This window comes from Hemitrygon akajei, chromosome 16 (assembly GCF_048418815.1).
Source record: "Hemitrygon akajei chromosome 16, sHemAka1.3, whole genome shotgun sequence".
NCBI lineage: Eukaryota > Metazoa > Chordata > Chondrichthyes > Myliobatiformes > Dasyatidae > Hemitrygon > Hemitrygon akajei.
The window spans coordinates 87,282,158-87,298,039 of record NC_133139.1 but is presented as its reverse complement, the minus strand read 5'-3'; the positions used below and the strand labels follow the sequence as shown (position 1 = coordinate 87,298,039).

The 15,882-nt window shown below is 43.9% G+C and overlaps 1 protein-coding gene across 2 annotated transcripts in view; it reads left to right on the top strand.

Moving 5' to 3' along the window:
- LOC140740262 (vascular cell adhesion protein 1-like) overlaps positions 1–15,606 on the top strand; it is a 73,025-nt gene extending 57,419 nt beyond the window's left edge. For both annotated transcript variants that reach the window (XM_073069379.1, XM_073069380.1), the window contains exons 5-10: positions 6,250–6,531; positions 7,345–7,638; positions 8,322–8,603; positions 9,417–9,710; positions 10,394–10,675; positions 14,499–15,606. In XM_073069379.1, the coding sequence (XP_072925480.1) occupies positions 6,250–6,531; positions 7,345–7,638; positions 8,322–8,603; positions 9,417–9,710; positions 10,394–10,675; positions 14,499–14,710 (1,646 nt within the window). In that variant the 3' untranslated portion in view covers positions 14,711–15,606. The remainder of the gene's footprint in view (positions 1–6,249; positions 6,532–7,344; positions 7,639–8,321; positions 8,604–9,416; positions 9,711–10,393; positions 10,676–14,498) is intronic.
- The last annotated feature ends 276 nt before the right edge of the window (positions 15,607–15,882 follow it).

The window sequence follows — 15,882 nt, the reverse complement described above, 5'->3', positions numbered from 1 at the left end:
ACTTTGGATTGAAATAAACGCAATTTGGTGGTGACTTTTCTTTGGGCACACTTACTCACTTGCTTTGTCTCTAGGCACTCTATCTGAAAAGCTGTTCTGAGCTCCTCCCCTGCAACACAATTTAAACTTTCCATGAGCAAATCTGCCAGCACGCATGTTAATCTCCCCCAGTGGCTAACTTGCAACTCGTTCCACTTATAGAGGTCCCACCTTCCTCAGAAACAGTTCCAATGATACAGGAAGCTGAAATCTATCCTTCAGCACCATCCCTTCAGTCACACATTGATCCCACCATTCCCATTTTCACTGGCTCGTGCCACCAGAGGCAATCAAAAAGTTAAGGATGTGGTTTCAGGGCACACGGAGGCACATGATAAAATAGGCCGTAGTCAGCATGGTTTCCTCAAGGGAAAATCTTGCCCAACAAATGTGTTGGAATTCTTTGAGGAAATAACAAGCAGGATAGATAAAAGAGAATCAGTAGATGGTGTGTACTTTGATTTTCAGAAAGCCTTTGACAAGCTGCCACACATGAGGCTGCTTAACAAATTAAGAGCCTATGTGCAGGATTCCCTAAATGTTAATTTGCAGGTTGAGTCTGTGATGAGGAAGGAAAATGCGATGTCAGCATTCACTTCAAGAGGACTAGAATATAAAAGCAAGGATGTAATGTTGAGGCTTTATAAAGCACTGGTGAAGCCTCACTTGGAGTATTGTGAGTCAGAAAGGATGTGCTGACACTGGAGAGGATTCAAAGGAGGTTCACAAAAATGATTCCGGGATTGAAAGGCTTGTCAAATGAAGAGCACCTGATGGCTCTGGGCCTGTATTCACTGGAATTCAGAAGAATGAGGGGTGCCCTAATTGAAACCTATCAAATGTTGAAAAGCCTCAATAGAGTGGATGTGGAGAGGATGTTTCCTATGGTAGGAGAGTCTAGGACCAAAGGAAAGAGCCTCAGAATAGAGGGGTGTTATTCTGCTCTTATACCTTTGTCTAAGTTCTGCTCCTATGTCTAAGTTACAACCTTTAAGCTTCTGCTCTTTAAATGGGCTCTTTAAAAAAATGTTATTGTTATTTACATGTACCATGACCTCTGGTTGTTTGCTCAACCATTTCAGAATGTCCGGCAGCCACTGAGAGATATCTTTGATCCCAGCTTCAAGGAGGCAATGCATCAACCTGGCGACTCTTGCAGCTACAGAAACCATCAGACCCTTTGGAGAGACAGGGTCTGATTTAGGTTTTGCTGTGTGGGAAGTCACGTCTGGCAAATCTTTTGGAGTTCTTTGAGGAAGTAGCTAAGGGGGTAAATGAGTGTAGGGCACTTTATGTTGTCTGTGTGAATGTTAGCAAGGCCTCTGACAAGCTCCCTCCTGGCAGGCTAACCTGAAAAGTTAGATTGTACGGGATCCAGGGGGAGATGGCTGATTGGAATCAGAATTGGCTCAGTGCAAGGAACTAGAGGGTGCTGGTTGAAGATTGCTTCTCTGACTGTGGGCCTGTGTCTGGAGGTGTGTCATGGGGGTTGGTGCATCGACCTTCATTAGTTGTAATTTATAGAAATTATTTGGATGTACCCTCTTCTCGTTGCCACCATCAGGGAGGACGCACAGGAGCCTGAAGACCCACTGATGTTTTAGGAAGAGCTTTGTCTCCACTAGCATCAGATATCTAAACACTCCATGAGCACTACCTCCTTATTCATCTTTGACACTATCGATTGTAACAGTAATTTTTAGAGCTTTTTCTGTACTGCTGCTACAGAACAACACATTTCACAACATGTGTCAGTGATAACAAACCTGATCTGCTTGTGATAAATGTACAGCCAAGTTTATGGATGATATTACAGCGGTAGCTGCAGATAGTGTGGAAGTTTATGAAAAATTACAGAAGGTTCTTGATCAGCTGGGTAATGTTGGCTGAGAATTGGCAAACGGTTTGTAATCCAGATAAATATGACATATTGCAATTTGGGAGATGGATGTACCCTCTTCTCGTTTTCCATTTTCTATGGAAAATCATAGAAAAGGTAGTGGATTCGGACCAGTACATCCCAGGTAAAATCCTCCCAACCATTGAGCACATCTACATGAATCGCTGCTGTAGAAAAGCAACATCCATCATCAAAGATCCTCACCACCCAGGCAATGCTCTTTTCTCACTGCTGCCATCACGTAGAAGGTACAGGAGCCTCAGAACTCACACCACCAGCTTCAAGAACAGTTACTACCCCTCAATCACCAGGCTCTCGAACAAAAGGGGAATAACTACACTCATTCTACTTCTGGTGTTCCCACAACCGATGGTTTCACTTTAAGGACTCTTTATCCTGTTATTTCATGCTCGTTGTGTATTGCTACTTATTTATATTTGCATTTGCACAGTTTGTTGTTTGTTGATCCTGTTTACAGGTACTGTTCTATAGATTTGCTGAGAATGTTCACAGGAAAAAAATCTCAGGGTTGCATGTGTTGACATGTACGTGCACTGGTAATAAATTTTACTTTGAACTTTGAAGCTGGGTAGGACTTTTACAGTGACACTGGGGAGTGTTATGGAGCAGTTCAAGTGCACAGTTCACTGAGAGTAGTGTCACAGGTAGATAGGGTGGTGAAGAGGCATTTGGCACACTTGATACACATTTGGCACAAATAATTTCCATTATTATATATACTTACTGTAATTTGTAATTTTTATTATAATGTATCACAATAGACTGCTGCCTCAGTTTATCAAACTTAATAATTTACAGTACTCCTGTGACATTAAACCTGATTCTGATTCACTGGCCTTCATCCCTCAGGGCATTGAGTGCAGAAGTTTGGAAGTTATATTGCAGTTATATAAGATGTTGATGGGGCAGCATTTGGAGTACTGTTTACAGTTTTGGTCACCCTGTTGTAAGAAAGATGTTATTAAACTAGAAAGAGTGTAGAGCAGATTTACCAGGATGTTGCTTGGACTTGTGGGGAGGTGGAGGGGCTGAGACACAAGGGGAGGTTGGGTAGACTGGCACTCTATTACCTGGAATGTAGGAGGTTGAGGGGGTGACCTGATAGGTATCATGAGGATAATAGACAGGGTGAAAGCACACAGTCTTTTTCCAAGAGAGGAAGTGATAAAATCAGGGGCCTAGGCTTAATATCAGAGGCGAGAGATTTAAACTTCAAAAGTTCAAAGTTCAAAGTAAGTTTTATTATCAAAGTACATACTGTATATGTCACCTTATATAACCCTGAGATATATACTCAGCAAATCTATAGAATAGTAACTATAACAGGATCAATGAAAGATCAACCAGAGTGCAGAAGATAACAAACTGTGCAAATGTAAATTAAAATCAAAAGCAATAAATAGTGAGAACATGAGATAATGATGGTGGTGATAAAGAGGATGCTGTCCACATTGCATGCCATCTTGGACAATGTCTCCCATCCACTCCATAATGTACTGGTTAGGCACAGGAGTACGTTCAGCCAGAGACTCATTCCACCGAGATGTAACACTGAGCGTCATAGGAAGTCATTCCTAGCTGTGGCCATCAAACTTTACAACTCCTCCCTTGAAGTGTCAGACACCCTGAGCCAATAGGCTGGTCCTGGACTTATTTCCACTTGGCATGATTAACTTATTATTATTTAATTATTTATGGTTTTATATTGCTATATTTCTACACTATTCTTGGTTGGTGTGACTGTATCGAAACCCAATTTCCCTCAGGATCAGTAAAGTATGTCTGGCTGTCTGTCTGTCTAATGAGATAAAGAATCCTTGAAAGTGAGACTATTAGTTGTGTGGACATTTCACTGATGGGGCAAGTGAAGTTGAGTGTAGTTATCCCCTTTTATTTAAGATCTGGATGGTTGAGGGGTAGTAACTGTTCTTGATCCTGGTGGTGTGAGTCCTGAGGCTCTTGTACTTGCTATCCGATGTCAGCATGGCCTGGGCAGTGGGGATCCCTGAAGATGGATGCTGCTTTCCTGCAACAGTGTTTCATGTAGGCATACTCATTGGTTGGGAGGGCTGTACCAATGCTGTACTGGGCCGAAACCAGTACCTTTTGTCAGATTTACCATACAAGGGCTTCCATACCAGGCTGTGCTACAGCCAGTCAATATACTTTCCACCACACATATACAGAAGTTTGTCAAATTTTGATATGTCATGTCAACTCGCCAATTTCAAAAGGACATCAAGACAGCTTCTTCACACGAAGGGAGATGCACATATAGAATGAGCCTCCAGAAATAGTGGTTGAAGTGGGCAACTGGTGACGTCTTCCAGATAGTCCACAGAACTGTTTATTTCACTTTGTCTACGTCTTCTTTTTATCTTAAATGTGTTTCTGGAACTGTTGGAGCTGTGACTTACAGTTTGGAGTCTAGCGCTCTCTGCTGTCCCTGAGAAAATTTCAGGAGGCATGCGCAATTGGCCTCAAGGTGAAGAAACAGTGTGTGAGCCCATGGTCGACTCCATTTCTCATCAATCAAAGCATTGAGGAAGAATGAAACATCGAAGTGAATGTGGTGGTGAGCAAGTGCTCAGTGCTGACTACCTGCCTCTTGCTGTCCGCCGTGACGGATCTCTCGCTGCTGCTGGATAAGGTGCCTGTCTGTGACGGATCGTGGAAGGTCCCTCTCCCTTGATGTTACCGAAGATCTGCGCTCTGTGGACTGAAGTTCAAACTAACTGTAGTTCAAATTGGCCTCTATCACCTCTAGGATTTTTTTTTTGCATTCTGTGTTTTCACCTGTACTTTCTTTTTTTTAAAAACTTTTTTTATTGTTTTCAAATAGTTACAGAATAAATGTGTATGAAAAAAAATGTGTCACCCAGCCCCCCTCCCCTTAACCCCTCCCCCCTAACATCCCTATTAAAAAAAAATAAGAAAGTACTTTCTTGTTGTAGTTTGGTGCGAACTGTAAGTTTTTTTGTGTGTGAGGGAGGGGGTTGGTATTCTTGTTGCCATTTGGCATGATCTGTCAGGGAAGGGGGTTCGGGTTGGACGCTGTTGCTGTTTTGCGAGATTTGTCATTTTTTTCACATGGTGAGGTTGATGATCATGTTCCTGTTTGCAACATTTGGGGCTTTTTTGTGTGGGGTAAGGAGCTGTAGACGTGTTTCGTTGAGTGACTACCATGCTTTTCTTTGTTTCGTGGCTATCTGGTGAAGGTGAATCTCAGAGTTGTATACTGCATACGTACTTTGATAATAAATGAACCAAGAGCATTTCAACCTGAATACATGGATGAGAGGGCAATTTGCCAAACGTGAGCGATGGGACTAGCTTGCTCAGTGACACAGTTGGCATGGACGAGCTGAGCCAAAGGGCCCAGTTTGCAAAGGGAATGAATTAGCTGCCTATCCTTACAACCCTCCCTCGAAACCCTCCCATCACTACTGTATCAGTGGCATGACCAATTCACTAATGGTGCTGTCTCCGACATTCTCTGCATCCCCAATTCTCCGTCACATGACCATCCACAGCCCCAACCACTACTGGGGTCCAAGAGGAGCTGAAGCTGGGCACACAACCTTGGGGTGTAGATGTGGGAGACTGGGGATATTCCCAATGTCCACCATCGCCCACATCCCACAGCAGCAATATACCAATGTCCTGGCCTTTGTGACATATAGTGTGTAAGCTTTCAAAGTTCAAAGTAAATTTATTATTAAAGTACGTATGTGTCATCAGATGCTACCCTGAGATTCATTTTCTTACAGGCATTCAGAGTAGAACAAAGAAATACAATATAATCAGTAAAAAGGGACACACAAAGACTGACAAAAGAATTCAATGTGCAAAAGAAGACAACCTGTGCAAGTACAATAATAAAAAAGAAAGGAAAAAAAGCTGAGAACGTAATTTATTGAGTCCATAGGTTGTGGAATCAGTTCATTGTTGAGGTGAGTGAAGTTATCCATGCTGATTCAGGAGTCTGATGGTTGAAAGGTAATAACTGTTACTGAACTTGCTGGTGTGAGACCTGAGGCTCCTGTACCTCCTTCCCAAAGGCAGCAGTATGAAGAGATCTTGGCCTGGATGGTGGGAGCCCTTGATGATCGATGCTACTTTCTTGAGGCAGCGAAACAGTCCCTCTCATAATGGTCACTCCTGCTAGAGCTTCCAATGGGATAGAACTCCACCTTATCCGGTCCCTGCCTTTTTAAACCTTCACTACTGCTATTCATCCTGTGTCCTGCTGGTAAGGCAAACTTTAACAATGTTTTCTGTTGTTACAGTTTTCTCCAACCCTGAAATCCACATCCCGACCACCATTGAGGGTATTCCGGTGAATATTACCTGCAGTGTGTTTAACGTCTCAGGGGAACTTCAACTCAGACTGAAGAAGGGAAGTGAGATATTAGTGAACAGGTCAGCCAGTACTGGGCTGACTATCTACCACACTGTGAATCCACGAGCAGAGCTGAATGGACAGGAGTTCACCTGCGAGGCCGAGCTGACATTTCACCATCACTCCAACACCACTGTTAAACAACAGTCCGCCGCTCTCGCTGTCTGGTGTAAGTAGCAGCAACAGGTTAAAAGCAAATAGTTAGAGTCTGAACTCCAGATTAAAAATTAGTTTCACTTGACTTCAGCCTGTCAGCGGAGGCCCTGGCCTGAAACCCACTGTCAGTGTAGTGGGAGAGGGCAGAGTGGGTCCATTTGAAGGAAAGTCTGTCAACATCATGATAGATGTAAGAAGATGTGAGAGTCAGTCAGTTATTGGTGCTTGGCTGTGCTGTGGGAAGACAGCACGATGACCATATGGCAAATCCTCCTACAGGAGATGCTGGAAACCCCGGTAGATGTGAGATTAGTTGATGCTCAGTGTAGCCACTGTGGCCGGTTGCTTTCCAGGCTGTCTTCTGCCCAGCTAGCGGCTGAATGCTCCCACCAGTGAATGGGTGTCTGATGGAATTACATCCACCTCCCATTCCACACCTTGCTAGTCAGTAGAGGTACTGGTCAAAGAACACACCTTGATACAGGATCAACAAAATAACCTGCTAAATTTATTCCTCTAATCACCAAACTGAAGTCTATGATACTGAACTGGGATGTTAAAACAAGGTTCAAGTTAAGGTCATATTGAGTTCAATTAATGACTGCACAAGGTCATAAGTACCACTGCTTGTGGCTGGAGCAGAAGGCAGAGTGAGAAACTTGAAATTAGGGAAAGAGAAGTTTCTCTAGAATGAAGTATCGGACATCTGAGTGATGGATTAGGTGTAATAGACTCCCAGATGTGTGACCCGGCCAGTCTCCACCTCCGTCCATCAGTATTTACCACTGCAAACTGAACTGCAGTGAGTTTCTTGTGTGTCTTGCAGCTTTTCCAGACCCTCCGAGGATCCTCAGCAGAGACCCTGTAGAAGTGAATCAGAATGTCACATTAACATGTGAGGTCCCAAACGTCTATCCAGCTGAGAAGATGAGAGTACGATTGTTTTGGGGCGGTGAACAACAAATTTCAGTAACAATTCAACCAGATGCCACCACTGTCAGGGCAACAACTACATGGACACCACGAGAGACCAATCTGACTGAAGTCTCCTGCATGGCAGATTTTGGGGATTATCCATCAATTCCACCGAAAATCGATAGCATTTTCATTGAGGTTTACGGTGAGTATGTTCACTGCACTCAGACAAGGACCAGAACTTAGTTTCCTGTTGTTCGTCAGTGGTGTTTCCTCAAGCGATTGTGTCTCTGTTGATTGAACTGGTAGCCTGAGTCACAAAACATCCCCAGTCAATGGGTCCATTTGCCAGTGAAATTATTAGTTTTTAATTGGAAAATGGTGATCAAGGAAGATGAGCATAAAGCCGCTGATCTATATTGAATTGTGAGCTTACAGAGTGGTGGAGCAGGCTCATTGGGCCGTGTGACTAGGTTCTGTTCCTAGTTTTGGTTGATGATGTTTCCTGAATATACTGTACTTACCTGAGAAGTCATTACAGTAAGTAAATCAGTCAGAATTTCCTGGGTAATGAAAGCTGAAATTGTACAATCAAAATCAAGAAACAAACATCTCACAGAGAAATAAAGAAGCAATTTGCAGTCAGGCAATTGGAAAATGTTTTAAAACTTGCAGAAATCCAGTGTTCTGGGTCAGGGATGAATGTTGTCTGGGATATTGGGAATTGTGTGGGGATTTTGATAATTATCAGCCACATGACACACAGACAGGTAGATGTGATGTTACAGACTGACCGTACAGTTGCTTTAGCTACATTAGTCCAGTCAGGAACAGGGAACTCAGGACTCACTTTGAGAAAGTTTCTAACAATGTTTTCTGTTGTTACAGTTTTCTCCAACCCTGAAATCCACATCCCGATCACCATTGAGGGTATTCCGGTGAATATGACCTGCAGTGTGTTTAACGTCTCAGGGGAACTTCAACTCAGACTGAAGAAGGGAAGTGAGATATTAGTGAGCAGGTCAGCCAGTACTGGGCTGACTATCTACCACACTGTGAATCCAGGAGCAGAGCTGAATGGACAGCAGTTCACCTGCGAGGCCGAGCTGACACTTCACCATCACTCCAACACCATTGTTAAACGACAGTCCACTGCTCTCACTGTCTGGTGTAAGTAGCAGCAACAGGTTAAAAGCAAATAGTTAGAGTCTGAACTCCAGATTAAAAATTAGTTTCACTTGACTTCAGCCTGTCAGCGGAGGCCCTGGCCTGAAACCCACTGTCAGTGTAGTGGGAGAGGGCAGAGTGGGTCCATTTGAAGGAAAGTCTGTCAACATCATGACAGATGTAAGAAGATGTGAGAGTCAGTCAGTTATTGGTGCTTGGCTGTGCTGTGGGAAGACAGCACGATGACCATATGGCAAATCCTCCTACAGGAGGTGCTGGAAACCCCGGTAGATGTGAGATTAGTTGATGCTCAGTGTAGCCACTGTGGCCGGTTGCTTTCCAGGCTGTCTTCTGCCCAGCTAGCGGCTGAATGCTCCCACCAGTGAATGGGTGTCTGATGGAATTACATCCAACTCCCATTCCACACCTTGCTAGTCAGTAGAGGTACTGGTCAAAGAACACACCTTGATACAGGATCAACAAAATAACCTGCTAAATTTATTCCTCTAATCACCAAACTGAAGTCTATGATACTGAACTGGGATGTTAAAACAAGGTTCAAGTTAAGGTCATATTGAGTTCAATTAATGACTGCACAAGGTCATAAGTACTACTGCTTGTGGCTGGAGCAGAAGGCAGAGTGAGAAACTTGAAATTAGGGAAAGAGAAGTTTCTCTAGAATGAAGTATCGGACATCTGAGTGATGGATTAGGTGTAATAGACTCCCAGATGTGTGACCCGGCCAGTCTCCACCTCCGTCCATCAGTATTTACCACTGCAAACTGAACTGCAGTGAGTTTCTTGTGTGTCTTGCAGCTTTTCCAGACCCTCCGAGGATCCTCAGCAGAGACCCTGTAGAAGTGAATCAGAATGTCACATTAACATGTGAGGTCCCAAACGTCTATCCAGCTGAGAAGATGAGAGTACGATTGTTTTGGGGCGGTGAACAACAAATTTCAGTAACAATTCAACCAGATGCCACCACTGTCAGGGCAACAACTACATGGACACCACGAGGGACCAATCTGACTGAAGTCTCCTGCATGGCAGATTTTGGGGATTATCCATCAATTCCACCGAAAATCGATAGCATTTTCATTGAGGTTTACGGTGAGTATGTTCACTGCACTCAGACAAGGACCAGAACTTAGTTTCCTGTTGTTCGTCAGTGGTGTTTCCTCAAGCGATTGTGTCTCTGTTGATTGAACTGGTAGCCTGAGTCACAAAACATCCCCAGTCAATGGGTCCATTTGCCAGTGAAATTATTAGTTTTTAATTGGAAAATGGTGATCAAGGAAGATGAGCATAAAGCCGCTGATCTATATTGAATTGTGAGCTTACAGAGTGGTGGAGCAGGCTCATTGGGCCGTGTGACTAGGTTCTGTTCCTAGTTTTGGTTGATGATGTTTCCTGAATATACTGTACTTACCTGAGAAGTCATTACAGTAAGTAAATCAGTCAGAATTTCCTGGGTAATGAAAGCTGAAATTGTACAATCAAAATCAAGAAACAAACATCTCACAGAGAAATAAAGAAGCAATTTGCAGTCAGGCAATTGGAAAATGTTTTAAAACTTGCAGAAATCCAGTGTTCTGGGTCAGGGATGAATGTTGTCTGGGATATTGGGAATTGTGTGGGGATTTTGATAATTATCAGCCACATGACACACAGACAGGTAGATGTGATGTTACAGACTGACCGTACAGTTGCTTTAGCTACATTAGTCCAGTCAGGAACAGGGAACTCAGGACTCACTTTGAGAAAGTTTCTAACAATGTTTTCTGTTGTTACAGTTTTCTCCAACCCTGAAATCCACATCCCGATCACCACTGAGGGTATTCCGGTGAATATTACCTGCAGTATGCCTAACGTCTCAGGGAAACTTCAACTCAGACTGAAGAAGGGAAGTGAGATATTAGTGAACAGGTCAGCCAGTACTGGGCTGACTATCTACCACACTGTGAATCCACGAGCAGAGCTGAATGGACAGCAGTTCACCTGCGAGGCCGAGCTGACATTTCACCATCACTCCAACATCATTACAAAAGAAAGGTCCAACATTCTCACCGTCCATGGTAAGTACATGCTGGTATCAAAGCAAGACAGGGTTTTTATTTATATCAGCTTAAGTTAGAAAAGTATCTTTGTGTCGGGATCCGGTCCGGTCCGGAGCCCACACTCCGGGTCTTGATCCAGTCCGCGGACTTCGGGCTCCAGGTCCTGCAGTTGTCCCTCCCGTCACCCGTGATCTAGTTAGGACCCTCCTGGCTCAAGGAGGCACACCTGTGGCTCATTGAGCTGCAGGTGTTTATAAGGGGCCTTGGGACTGGGACCAGGCGGGTGGTCATTTTGTTCTGCATTCTGTTTGCTCCAAAGCTGGTTTAACCAGCTCTATACCTGGTTCCTTTGCTCCTTGTCTGCTCCAAAGCCAGTTTAACCTGCTCTATACCCGGTTCGTTTGCTCCGAATCCTGCTCCGTATCCTGCCCTTTGCCTGTTCTGCAACCCACTCTGTATTCCGCTCTGCAACCCGCTCTGTACCTGTTTTGCCTGGTTTGTCATGCTTTTCCTGCTCCTCTCGGGTGCGCTGGTCCCGTTGTTCCATCTTATTCGTCTTGCTCGCACTTTCCGTTGCCTTTACCAATGTCCCGGAGGATCATGATAGTTCTGCTGCTCACCCTGGACCGAGCTTCCTCCTGATAACTTGCCTCCGTCGGGCAGATCCGGCCAGACTGCCGCTGCCTGCCGGGGGTTCTGCCCCTTCCTACCCGTTGCTTCCGTCGGGCGGGTCCAGCCGGACTTCCCCTGCCTGCCGGGGGTTCTGCCCCTTCCTACCCGTTGCTTCCGTCGGGCGGGTCCGGCCAGACTGCCGCTGCCTGGCGGGGGTTCTGCCCCTTCCACCTATTGCTCCCTAAGGGTTGTGCCCCGCACCTGCCCAGGTGTCTGCGACTGGCCCAGGCCTCCGTGTTTTCCACCTGGGAGGCGGCCCTGCCCGGGATCCATGCAGCCTGCCATGAGGAATCCTCCTGCCCTGCCATGAACTCTGGGATCCTCCTGCCCTGCCTCGTCTGAATTCTGGGATCCGCCTGCCTGCCTCGTCTGAACTCTGGGATCCGCCTGCCTGCCTGCCCCGAACTGTGGGATCTGCCTGCCTCCTGCCTGCCCCGAACTGTGGGATCCATCTGCCTGCCCCTCGGGATCCAGCCCCGCCTGCATTAACCCTTAAATGCCATGGCATCCCCATCCTATCCTACTCCTAGTACTTAAGTGCCTGCGTCCTGCATTTAGGCCCATTCCTCGTCCCATCCTGACACTTTGTCTTTGAAGTCAGCATGTAACACAATTACAAATGCATTAGATCGGTGTGTAATAACACTGGACAACAAATTTTTTTCAAAACTGTTGCTCCCTTGTATTTTTTTTTTGTTTTTGATACACCGCTTGAAACTTTATACTTTACTTTATTGTCACCAAACAATTGATTCTAGAGTGTACAATCATCACAGCGATATTTGATTCTGCACTTCGCACTCCCTGAAGTACAAATCGAAGTAAATATAATAAAAATTTAAATTATAAATCATAATTAGAAAATAGAAAAGGGAAAGTAAGGTAGTGCAAGTCAGGTCCAGATATTTGGAAGGTACGGCCCAGATCCAGGTCAGGATCTGTTCAGCGGTCTTATCACAGTTGGAAAGAAGCTGTTCCCAAATCTGGCCGCACGATTCTTCATTCTCCTGAACCTTCTCCGGGAGGGAAGTGGGACCAAAAGTGTGTTGGCTGGGTGGGTCTTGTCCTTGATTATCCTGGCAGTACTGCTCCAACTGCGTGTGGTGTAAAGTGAGTCCAAGGATGGAAGTTTGATTTGTGTACACAAACTGAACACAAATATAATTTCAGATGACTTGTATCACATAGGAATTTGGAGAAACAAGAAACAACAAATTTCATGACACATACCAGTAATGATAAACCTGATTCTGATTAATAAAAGCACAAAATGCTGGCAGAACTCAGCAGGCCAGACAGCATCTATGGGAGGAGATAGTGACGACGTTTCGGGCCGAAACCCTTCATCAGGAGAGAATGATGAAGGGTTTCAGCCCGAAACGTCGTCACTACCTCCTCCCATAGATGTCTGGCCTGCTGAGTTCTGCCAGCATTTTGTGTTTTTATTTATTCCCAGCATCTGCAGATTCACTCGTGTTGCCTCTGATTCTGATTAACTTTTATTGAATATAATGCATTCAATTGCATTACGGTGCTGACTCTTTGTACTAGTTCAACTAAGCTGACAATATTTTGTCCATGATTTTCATTTGTACTCAGTGTCTGAGGCTTCTCACTTGTGTCCAACAATAATCAGCCAGTGTTGATGGATTCCAGTTGCCCTGATACTGTTTCTCCATGACCGCAATGTCCCAGTGAAACCTTTCACCACGCTCGTCACTGACAACACCAAGGTTTGCAGGGAAGAAGTCCAAATGGGAATGCAGGAAATGAATCTTTAGTGACATGTTGCACTTCATGGTTTTTTGTGCTTGAAGCATGTTGTCAACCAGCTGCATGTAGTTTGGTGCTCTGTAGTTGCCAGGAAAATTTTCAACAACATCCTTGAATGCCTTCCATGTGATTTTCTCCGGTCCTACTAGAAGTTCTTCAAATTGCCTGTCATTGATCATTGATGACCTGTTTGATTTGCAGACCAACAAAAATTGCCTTCCTCAATATTGGCATCAGTTATTCTGACTTGAATTATAAATTGAAATAACCAATATAGGCAATTTACTTTTAAAAAATGGTACATGATAGGGAAATTTCACATGATTTTCATGATCAGCAGCCCAAAATCCATAAGAAACACCCAAGAGTATTCAGGAAGCAAAATCTTTGTTGTCCAGTGTAGTTAACACTGAAAAGCTTCTCACTGTAAAGACACAAATGTCTTTTAACCCAAACTTCTATAGTAGTTTTCAATATTTAATTTATTTGGAAAAAAAAGCTACATCAGGTTAAATTAAATGGTACCACATGATTTTTGAAACAACATGAAATTGTTGTGTACAATACATCAGTGGATAAATTGCGAATATTGTATTGTAAGCTTTCAACAGAGGTTCAGCAGATCTACCTGTCTTGAGTATTAATCACCCAGGTTCTCAACCTGGTCCTCTGTCCAGGACAGTTCATTTCTCTACATAAATGCTGTTTGACCTGTTGAGTTCCTCCAGTGTTTTGTGTGTATTACTCCTCAAAAGGTATTTCATTGACTGTAAAGCATTGTGTAAGTGTGTAAGTAAATGTTATTTATTATAAGGAATGTGTTTGAAAGTGAGAAAACATGGGACTGGCATATGGACCATGCAATGTGCTGGAGAAGCTTAACAGGTCAGAGGTCATCTATGGATGGGAATAAACAGTCGACATTTCAGTCCGAGACCCTTCATCAGGACTGGAAAGAAGTCAGCGGAAGGTTGTGTGGGGAGGGTTGAAACAAGTCCAAAGTGGCAGGTGATAGGTGAAACTGGGTGAGGGGGAGGGGTGAAGTAAAGAGCTGGAAAGTTGATTGGTGGAAGAGATAAAGGGCTGGAGAAGGAGGAACCCGATAGGAGAGGACAGAAGACCATGGAAGAACGGGAAGGGGGAGGAGCACCAGAAGGAAGTGATGGACAGGTAAGGAGATAAGGAGAGAGAGGGAAACAAGAATGGGAGAATGGTGAAGGAGAAGAAGGTGGGGCCAGTTACCAGAGGTTTGAGAAATCACCTTGCATATGGAGTCTGGTTGCATTAAAAATCTGGCAAAATTCATAGAATGTTGAAAGGATCAGGTTTTTTACAATAAGTATATCTACCCGGAACTGTTGACAATTGTCTAACAGCTTTTATGAATGTTCAACAGGTAAAGGATTGGAGATTTGGAAGATTTGCTTAATCGTCATCATCATCACCTTAGCAATTATAGGTCTAGTGGTGGGAATCATCTGGTACGTGATGTGCAGACCATCTAAAAGAGGAAAGTATAAGGTATCAAGTTCAATAGCCAACAAAGATAATGGAAGCTGTTGCAAGAATGAACATCAGAACTCTATTCCTCTACTCCAGAGACCTTGAAGCTGGAACACAGCAACCTGCAAACAAGTCCAACCAATACAAATGGTATTAAAAACTGCTGATTCTGTAAGATGCCACAATGTTCCAATTGTCATTGATGATATCATGCCTAATCCTTAATATTTGCCATTCCTTCTTATTTGATGATATATTTGCAAAGGACCAAGTGGACACATACACTCAGTGGCCACTTTATTAGGTACACCTGCTTGTTAATGCGAATATCTCATCAGCCAATCACGTGGCAGCAACTCAATGCATAAAAGCACACAGACGTGGTCAAAAGGTTCAGTTGTTTTTCAGACCGAACATCAGAATGGGGAAGAAATGTGATCTGAGTGACTGATCATGGAATGATTGTTGGTGCTGGACGAGGTGGTGTGAGTATCTCAGAAACTGCTGATGTCCTTGGGATTTTCATGCACAACATTTTTTAGAGTTGTGTGAGAAACAAAATAGAACATCCGTTGAGTGGCAGTTCTGTAGATGAGAACATCTTGTTAATGAGAGAGGTCAGAGGAGAATGGCCACAGTGGTTGACAAACAGGCAGAAATGCGACAAATAACCACACGTTACAATAGTGGCGTGCAGAAGAGCTTCCCTGAATGCACATGCCGAACGTCGAAGTGGATGGGCTACAGCAGAGTAAGATCATGAACGTACACTCAATGGCTAATTCGTTAGGTTCAGGTGGTCACTAATAAAGTGACCTCTGGTGTATTTAGTAATGGTTACTTATACTGTACCATAATTGGTTTCTGTTGTGATACTGTATGTGCCTTTTGCAAGCAGTTAGATCTTCTAAGCTTTAATTACTGTAGTTTCTAAATAGATGCTGTGTATTTTATAAAAATATTCCTATTTTTCAATAAAGACATATTTTTATTGTACTGTTTCCTTGGAACATTGAAGATTGATGGAAGATTTGAAAAAGGTATACAAAATAATTGCTGGCTGGTGGTGTAGTGGCATCAGCAGTGGACTTCAAGGCAAATGGCCCCCGAGTTCAGATCCAGCCAGCTCCTTGCGCACTTTTCATCCATGCTGGGTTGAACGTCAATCTAGCAACGTGGACTTATTAAAAACGGTCAAATGCTACGGAAATGGCAAAACTGCCGCCCCAATGTGCCACAAGGTGTGAAAAGGAACAGCAACATAAAATTATTAGGGG